The 10152-nt window shown below is 28.3% G+C and overlaps 1 protein-coding gene across 1 annotated transcript; it reads right to left on the bottom strand.

Annotated features, from left to right (window-relative positions):
- Nucleotides 1–8992: 8992 nt before the first annotated feature.
- Nucleotides 8993–9849, bottom strand: LOC112693270. Its single transcript, XM_025568260.1, has 2 exons — nucleotides 9670–9849; nucleotides 8993–9558 (listed from the first exon to the last, which is right to left on the bottom strand). Exons 1-2 carry the CDS (start codon nucleotides 9707–9709, stop codon nucleotides 8993–8995), a joined length of 606 nt encoding a protein of 201 aa, XP_025424045.1. The 5' UTR covers nucleotides 9710–9849.
- Between the last annotated feature and the right edge of the window lie 303 nt (nucleotides 9850–10152).

Genomic DNA, 10152 nt, shown 5'->3' with positions numbered 1-10152 from the left:
AAGACAAATCGTATAAAAATAAATATAATATTTTTAACAAATTTAACGGAAAATACCTTGGACGATCTGGCTTTCGAGTGGTTATGCCCACGCGACCGTGTTCACACGTGCGACGAACGCCACCGGCAGGAGAATCGGTTGATCAGCTGCGTCGGTCTCGATTTACCATAACTGGCTCTTCCACGTATGACGAAAACCGAAAGAAAATTTCGTGGACACGGGTCGGCTACACTTCGTCACACACACGAAGTTGTGCTCGGAGATGGCGACTTCATCGTGCTATGCCGCGACCACAAAAACACACGGCCGGTGGCACGGGAAAAACGACGAGTCGGACGTTCGCGGAGAAAGTGTCAGCGGAAAAATGTTCCGGCAGTAATGGCGGGAGTTTCTCGTTTCCGCCAAAATAATATGACCGTTTCCGCCGTAGCCTTTTTCCGCCAAAAACGAAAAAAGTACGATTACCGTTTCCGCCAAAAGCCATTTCCACCAAAAAAAAAGTTTGAAAACCATTGGTTTTAATTTTTAAGCAATATTGAATATATATTACGGTATGTGTAAAGGACATTTGTAATGTATACACTGATAATCGTCGATAATAACGGTACACTGTTCGATGTACTGTATCATAGTTTATTTATAATTCGTACACCAAAAATTATTTGACAAATGTTAAATTCTTATAGTTCCATTCAGTATCTGTTCTTTTTGTCATCAGAACACTTAAACGTTCTTACTTACTTACCGTTCTTAAAATGGAATTCGTTGTAAGTAAAAGAGGTAAAACAATGTTGATTTTTGATGGGTTTAAATATGTTTTTGGTTATTTGTCACAAATAAATGTAACTCTGTGGAGATGTTTTTTAAAATTTTTTGAAACTTGAAATATACTAGTTTTATAATTTATATATTTTGTGATATTTTTAAATATTTAAAAATGACGATATGTGTTTTTTCAAAATTCTATCCAGACAATATTTGACCTATCCTTGTTTTTTACTTCATACATAGGTAAATAGAATGGACATATTATAATATAAAATTATGTGATACTTTAAAAACTATAATTGCACCTATATTCGACTAACATATTATTATTATCTACTTATATTAAAATTTATAATAGGAAGAATATGTAACAATTGTACATGGTTCCCGAACGTCTTATCACAAAAATAAATTTTGGCGGAAACAGGAATCATACCTTTTTCGTTTCTGGTGATATAGGGCTGTGCGTAAATCAAAGAACCGGATTTTTGGTGGAAAATGTACATGCCCTTAATGGCGTCCGCGAACCTGTGATACTGCGATGACGCGTCGTTCGAAAAATCTTGAACATCACACGCCGACAGCGTTGTAGGTGATCTGGTTAACACGAAATGGTATAATTTGAACAGCGACGTGACACTTGCGCGAACGATCTCATTTTCTAATTCGAATTAATATATAAGTTTATTTAAGTATAATATATAAGTTAATAATAAATTTATCCGTAACGTCCGTAACGCAATTGTGTGGGAACAATGAAAACGAAGTATGTTTAAATGTTTACGTGTCGTACAAAGAGGTTGTGATATGTGTATACGATTTAACCGAAAGTTTATGTTTTGTACGAACCGTAGTATACATCTGAGTTTCAGGTTGTGTTGGGTCAGCGCTCTTAGAAATTTCCACTTTACTACGGTGTTATAGGGATATCCACTTTCCCTCCCCCTCGCACTTTTTGGGATTTCCACTTTACTTCCCGCCACTATGGGATTCCCATCTTACCGTCCGCTGGACGGACAAATGTAACATTCCAACGCTTCAACTGTGGTCGAACACCAGACTTTTGGTACAGGTGTGACAAAAATGTTATACCTAGAAAATCAAGTTTTAATTTCGATTACCGTTTACCTTTGTGTTTATCATTTCGATTTCTTTATTGTATAGCACTTACAAGTGTAACGAGAACTTTGAACGGCTGATGAAATTATATTTTAGGATAAAAGTAATTCAACAGCGAAGCATCCTATAAGTAAGGGAGCAGGTTTTGGAATTTTTCAAGAATTTTGTGGAAGATTGAATTCTCTGCAAACGTTTTCTACGCCTATAATAATACGTAAAAACAGTAAGGAAATTATATATATATTGAAATAATAGTCATGAAAGATTTTTTCGATCTCGTCAAACATTTCCGTTTTTTCTTAAAATAACAATACCATAATAACACACCTTCACGAAAACAAATTGATATTGTGTCATCGTTATTGATATACATTAGTTATTTTGAGTATTATAATTTTTATTAAAAGTAAGACTTTTAAGTTTAGTATTAGTGCTTTTTTGTATGCAAAAATTTATATTCCAATGGTTAACAACATTTAATACAAAGGATTTTAATTGATTTTTATTTGAAACGTAATATTATTATGGATCAAGTGGAAGTAAGCTATCAATAACAAAAACATTTAAATTTACTGTATTACAAAACACTAGTCCAGTATTTTATTCTTATTATTGAAATTAAAATTTAATTGTGAAAAATGTAGACATGAGAGTTCATTAATAAGGGTTGATTCAATTGAGTTAGAATCACATAATGGAGTTATAATATTTTTATCTTTAGGATTTTAAGACCAATTAATATTTGGAAGTTTGAAATCGCCAATCAAAATAATATTAGAACCTGGGTGATTAAGATAAATTTCATCGATAGAATTAATATTTAGTTCATAATTCGACTTATCTATATTTGAAGGTATAAAAACTCAACCAACAATAAATTTTTGATTCTTAAAACGTAAATGAACAAAAATTTGTTCATTGGATAATATTGATACACTTAATAATGAAGAATATATTGAATTCTTTACTACAATTAATGTACCACCTCTTACAAGGTAAAGGTTAGTATTACTATTTCTATTTAAACGAAAAATTGAAAAATTTGTAATTCTTAACTGAATATCGTTTACATTTGCATTAAGCCATGTTTCGATAAAACTATATATATCAAGATCGGATACAGAAAGTGAGCTATGTAACAAATTTGATTTAGTATTAATACCGCAGACAACCATTTTGATAATAATTATTAATTATAGATGATATAAGATTAAAATTAGACATAATTACAAGTTTTTTGAGTTTTGAACTATAATTGGATTATCTTTAATAAATCGAATATATAGATAATGTTCACCTTTTGATTTTTTTTTTTTAGTCGATGTCTAATAAACCGAAGACAAAAAAATGTACTGTATACTGAGATACTTATATACTTATGTTTATATATATATATATAATTCAAGTAGAATACTCATATACCGTTATAGCAACTAGTGTTACTTGCCATTTTCTATATTAACCGGGTTGAATGACATAAGTAGATAGTTAACTAGCACAACATTGGTCTTGAATAGCATACAAATTTAACAAATTCTTTTAACGATATTTGTTAGTTCATAATGTACAACTAGTTTTCTAAATAATTTTATGTACCAGTGGTCTAATTATATCAATTACACGAACTACAACGTGGCATACGCGGCATATATAGGTATATCTATCTTATTGGTATACCTAAAACGGAATTCTCACGAGACTAAATTACTGCCAAAGCGAGAAAAACTAGACGAGTGTTAAATACTGGAACAGCCCCCCCCCCTATATTTATAGCGTTTCTTCTGTGATATTGCATATTAAGTTTCTGTTCCGTTTATTGACTCAGCTAATAACTTTTTAATCGTTTTTCTCTTTGATAAATTTATATAATATAATTTATTAACTTCTAATTTATTGTCTAGACGTCGTAAGACCAATAAATTTTAATTATAAACGTTTATTAAATCCTCAACGATAGTAAAAGCCATAAAGATATAATATGTAAAATAGCCCAAGCCAAACAGGCCTATTACAAAAAGAGAAATCTTTTTATTTCAAACAGAATAAGTCTGAACACCAGGAAAACATTTATAAAAAGCTTTGTGTGGAGCGTAGCTCTATATTGAGCAGAGACTTGGACAATAATGAAGGCTAAAAAGCCAAAATAGAAGTATTTGAAGTATGGTGTTGGAGAAGAGCGCTAAAAATTTCATGGACAGAAAAGATAAAAAATGATGAAGTTTTCAGGAGAATGAATACCCAAAAATCAATATGGAATACGCTAAGACTGAGGAGGAAAGTATGGATCGGACACGTAATAAGGAATAGTCCTTGGATAACTACAATAATAGAGGGAAAAATCGAAGGAAAACTTGGGATCGGAAGGCCCAGAACCCCATTTCTAAAGCAAGTGATGGAAGATACTAGAATAGGAACATACTGGGAGATGAAGAGGATTATAAGGATTATTTAATCTTTCATTCAATCTTTCAATCATTCAATCTTCAGATTGATCAAAAAAGAAAAAAAAATTAAATCCTCACTGCATTTCAGATGTCAAATCGATATATTTATTATCCGTGATGATAAATTATCTTAGGATCAGATTTTCGTGGTACTATGTTTTTTAATTTAAATTCTTACAACACCGACGACATTCCCCGGGAAATATTACGACGAATGGATTCATCTCATGGGTTGGACGGAATGAAATGTCTGCGTTAGTATTGCTAGTTGTGACATTGCACCACGAGCACTACGTATAGTAGGTTCTCGGACGATGCGCCCTGTTTCTCTGTTTTCAGCTTTTTTATACGATGAAGGACAACCATCTCGACGTGTGTGAATGCTGTCGATTATTTTGTAATAAAACCAATTAAATACCTCAACCACGGAGTAATTAATTTTAATTATACATATCCGTGATGAAATCACCCGGTTGGTAGGTACTCATTTTTTTTTTTTTTAATTAGACAATGGTGACCGCTGTGTATAATAATTGAAAATGTATAACATTCATTTGAATTATAACCATTAGACTTCATCATGATTTTTCATGATGATTAATATTAATTGAGATGTCCGTTCGACCACACATTCTTCATGGTCATGGATGATCGATATCGATAGAATGTATACAATTAAATATCGTTTTATACATAGTCACGCAAATGGTCTGTAGCTCCTTCAGCCCGTTTATTTTTCAAACATTATCCGTAAAAAATTATCTTCGATACAACTTATTGTTATTTAATCATCATTCAGAATATTAATTATTAAGGTAAAATTAATATGGGGTGTTCCAGTATTTTTTCAGTACAGGCCATGATTAGCGATTTGTGTATTGAACAATTTTGAGTATTGATGATTGTAGAATTTTTTTCTTAGCGAAGTCATCAGCTAATTTAATTTGAGAGAGTTCTACATATTCAAGAGTCGGGCCAAAAAATATTAGTTAAGCTCTACTAACAGTGTTTACCATTAAAAAAAAATATTTAAATTAAAATTACATATTTTAAAACAATGACTATTAATAGTAAAATACAATTATCAGGGAAATAAGTGTATTTATTGATGCCTGTTATAAAATATTTTGTAAATAAAATATGTTTATATATATATTATTTTGTAGATAATATAGTACACGACATAATATAGGTACCTAATTATTTATTAATCATTTTTAATGAATTTACCGTGACAATTACTAGAAATCCGTCAACTCTCAGCTCTGATCTGAATAATTATTTTATTTCCACTTATACACACATTACCACCTTTATAGTTAATTATTCTCTTAATCATGTATAGAAATTACAACAATTCCAGCTGAGTTATGTATGCTCTACTATCAAAAAAGCTATAGATTATGTACGGACCAAATAATTTATCAAAACGTGTTAAATATGTATTCATGAATCATATAAAATAAAAATAAATATCATATTAAGTCGTTTTACTTAATTTTTACAGTTTAAAACACTTAAAAATGTAGTTTTTTGTTATAATAGTAACGTATTTAATGTACTTTTTTCTTCATCAACAGTAATCGTTTTTTAGAAAAGTGTAGAAAATTTTTTTTGTTAGTTAAGTATTGCAATTATTTTTGAGTGAACAAGATTATTTTTTTAAAGATATGCACATAGAAAATAAAAAAAAACACCAGGAACACAATAAAAAAAAACTATTACTTTAAAATTGTCATTAATTTCAAAAAAGCGATGAATTCCATATGCTAAATTTGTGTTGAGATTTAGGCATAAATTAGATATAATTATAATTAATTACAAGCCAAATTATCTTATATCATATGTGGTCAGTTTTTCGTTTTATATTTAATGATTTCTATAGACACTGGGACAATAATGTACATATTGCTGAAGAGTGGTATAAAAAAAACACATTAATTTCTTCTTATCTCGGGATTCATAAATATATTACATAAAAACAGACATAAAACATCATTATCATCATCATCGTTATCTATCGCAGATATAACTCTAAATTAAAAAAGTATTTTATATGTGATTCTATCTTTGTTCAATTTTTTTTCTATATAAAAGATATACTAGACGAAAATTTCAGTGCAAAATTACATGAACATTTAAAAAAATAAAATAAAATAATAATAAAGTATACATATTTTTGATTTATTCAGAAGCAATTTATAACAAACGCAATTTTTATATTAATGAATTCATATCAATTCCGTAATAATCATTAATTCCTAGTTTCTCATAGCTGCTGTTTAGTTTAGCCATAATTTGGTTTTTAAAAATTATAAAATCTATTAAATTGTGTTTGCCTTCATCCAATAGTTTTATAAATTGCTGATATCTTCATAAAATACAATTTGATTTTGATCGTTTATAATATTGGAAATATATATCACTTTATGCAATTATATCTGTTTCCATTAATATACATAAACATTATTAAACAAGTCAATAAATATTTATTTAAATATTTATTCAATATAAGGAATTAAACACGTACATTTTTATAAATGTTTATCAAAAATTAGCATGTACTTACTTATAAATCAATTGAATTTGTATATACTTTTAAAATGTAATTTAACTATTGGTTCCAAATAGTTGTTCTGATGCAATAATTTGCATTCAATGATAATAAGATATTTATGTGCCATACAATAATATCAAAACCCCCAACCCAATAACAATTCCAAACTCATGAGTTCCTAACAGAAACTAAACTTATAAATAAAATGTAAACCTGTATAACACACAATACGTCCAATTTTATCTTTTTTTTTTCTTCTCTTTTTACTATCTGTACCATATTAAAATCTTATTCTATGTAATCATAAAAATACCAATTATAATAATGTTTAATAATAAATGTAATAATAAATAATGATATAATCATATTAATGTATGTATAAATATACCTAAAATGTTGTGTGTCCAATGGCCACAGATGCCGTAGATATTTTATATAATAAATATAAAAATATTATAAACGCATACAATAATTGATAAAATTCAAGTTTCACATTAAAAATATCATCTTGTATAGAAAAAAACAATATGTTTTCTATATCCCTCTTATTTTATAAACACATAATAGTTTACAATATTATATGAGATATATCTCTGAATAATTGCATTATTATAATATGTAATCTGCAATAACAACAATATGTTATCGTCATCTGTCATGATATAAATGAGTGATTTCATTAGTGTATTAATATCATTGATCATAATCATAACCTATTGTAATACTCTCAAAGGGTCATTATATTATTGTAACTATGTTATATACTAATAGAATTGATTTGGTAATTCAGTATTCAATAAGATGTAAATATGAAAAATCACATGATTTTGTTTCTTTTCGATCGATAAATTATCTATCACTCAATTCCTGTTCTTGTATTGGTTTAAAAATAAATACTATTTATTAAAGTGTAAGTGGATTATACAATATTTTTTGTTTTTCCTTTGTGGTGTGTACACAATTTGATACGTGAGTAGGCCACACACAGTTATCCATGTAAGAAGCATGAATTTTCAAAATTCAGTTCATACACTTGTTTTAATTGTCCTTGTAATTTGCTAATGATCATTGAAAAAGCGAGTCGCACTGTAAACTGCAAAAGTTTGAATTCCAATGGCTTATCTGTTGGAGTCATTGGGAAGCGTGGTAATAGTACATGTTCATCTTTAAATTTTCCGTTTAAAATTATGACTTCGATTATGTTGTTATACAGTTTAATAACATACATAATTGAATTATTAAAATCAACATATTAAAAAAATTAAATATTTCCTTGGTAATCAAAAATTGAAAAATGTATGCATCCAGTCCAAAACAGTGTCGACCCTTAAATATGCGATTTTCGAAAAATCCTTTCTTATTGCACGGTGAAAATATGAGAAAAACCTATATTCCAAATTTCAAGTCCGTACGTTGCGTAGTTTTTGAGATACAGCGATCAGTCAATCAGTGGTATTTGGATTTTATATGTATAGATTTATCTAAATTAAAAAAAAAAATTAAGCGTTAAGAGAAATTGAAAACTTTTTGTTACAAATATATAATTAAATAATTTATCTACACGTGTATTAGCATTTTTAGCCTTAAGAAAATATTAAATAGTTGTTTACTTCCAAATAGTAAAAAATAAATACAAATCAGGTTTATTCGGGTGCGACTCGTTTGCGCACATTTACCTTTTTTACGACACGATTGCGCACAAAATCACAACTCGTTTGCGCACACATATTTTAGGTTTAAATAATAAAGGTACAACTCATTTGAGCATATTTCCTTTCTTTTGCTTAATTTTAATTAATTAATAGACTGTATAAAATAATAATATATATGCATATTGTATATAAAAAAAAATAATATATAAATTAAGATTTAACTATTTTGCATTTCTAAGTATTTATTATATAATTTAACATCGAGCGACCAGATATTGGCGAGAATAAGATATATATACAACAATATAATACAGATAAAAGTAATAACGTCAATGATTATACGCGTAAAAAATATTGTCAATTATTAATTTAATATTACAAAAATTAAAATATTTTAAAAAACATGCATTGTAGGTTTAATAAGTAATAATAGTAGTCTATTAGTTATAAAATTATACTAATTTAGAATGGTGGCATTTAAGTCCGATTTTCTTTATATAAGTTAAACGATTAATAATATTATTTTTATATTCATTCCAAATGTTTTCCAATTGTATCTCCTTATTAATTATCTCTTTTCTTTTGAAATTTATGATTTTATTGTTTATTGAATTAATTTTTAAATCAGTGTCACTTTGAATTTCAATAATGACGTCGATTACTTGATGTATGTGCGGATGAGCAGAGTAAAACTGACTGTTATATTGTTTGTAATAACTCTCTGCACCATTAGTAGTCTTGGGATTATTAGTAGGTTTACAAGCCCATAATGTTGGAGGAAAATTGCTGTCCGATGCAATGTAATTTTCTAAAATATAATCGGAAAATATAGAAATATTACTAGACGTAGTACTTGGTGCTATCGACATAAGATCACAAAATCCATCAGAAACTTCGTCAGGAGGTAAATAACTTAATCCAAAAAAACATTTCATCCATTTGCCAACTTCTGAGTCGTTGTTTAAGTACTCGCTCGATAATAATTTATGTTGTTGAATATGTCTAAACCAATTTTGCCCTAAATGAAAGTTACAACACGTGATTTTGTAGTAAGGGAAAATTTGCAATACTGCATTATGCGCAGATTTTTCAAAGTCGACATGAATATTGCTTAAATTTATTATATTACCAGTAATTTGAATACATATATTTTGTAATGTTTTCCACATATTGATGTAAGTATCAGTATGTTTGTTACTTAAAAAACAAAACGCCACAGGAACATAAAAATTGTTTTTAAATACGTGAATAGTATAAAGTTGAACAAAATATTTCGGAGCGAATGAAAATGTCCCATCCCCAAAAACGTGTTCTGTACTTTGTAGCAATTCCAAATTTTGTTTACATGTAAATATAAATATATTTTCATCATCACTAACGAAAGAAAATTTATTACCTTTGTAAGTAAGATTATGTTGATCATCAATTAATTGTTTTTTAGCATCTTCTAAAGATCTCGGTATGTTTGGAAAGGATTTTTTTCGTTTATCATACATGGATCTTCGAATTAATTTCATATCGCTATATTGAAGATGTTCAGAGTTATCATTGTTTTTCAATTCCCGGCGTATTAGTTTATTTGGTTTAATATGTAAATCCTCTTCAGCTCTAC

Source organism: Sipha flava, unplaced genomic scaffold (genome assembly GCF_003268045.1).
Source record: "Sipha flava isolate LNK unplaced genomic scaffold, YSA_version1 83_pilon_pilon, whole genome shotgun sequence".
NCBI classification, from domain to species: Eukaryota; Metazoa; Arthropoda; class Insecta; order Hemiptera; family Aphididae; genus Sipha; species Sipha flava.
The sequence above is the reverse complement of the archived record's forward strand: the minus strand, read 5'-3'. Positions and strand labels throughout refer to the sequence as shown.

What these genes read in the sequence shown, in the direction of transcription:
- LOC112693270 (XM_025568260.1), bottom strand. Translation starts at nt 9,709, where the DNA reads ATGTGGAAAACATTACAAAATATATGTATTCAAATTACTG. An exon ending in TATATGTATTCAAATTACTG is followed by an intron (nt 9,559 to 9,669) that starts GTAATATAATAA and finishes ACTTTCATTTAG; the next exon opens with GGCAAAATTGGTTTAGACAT.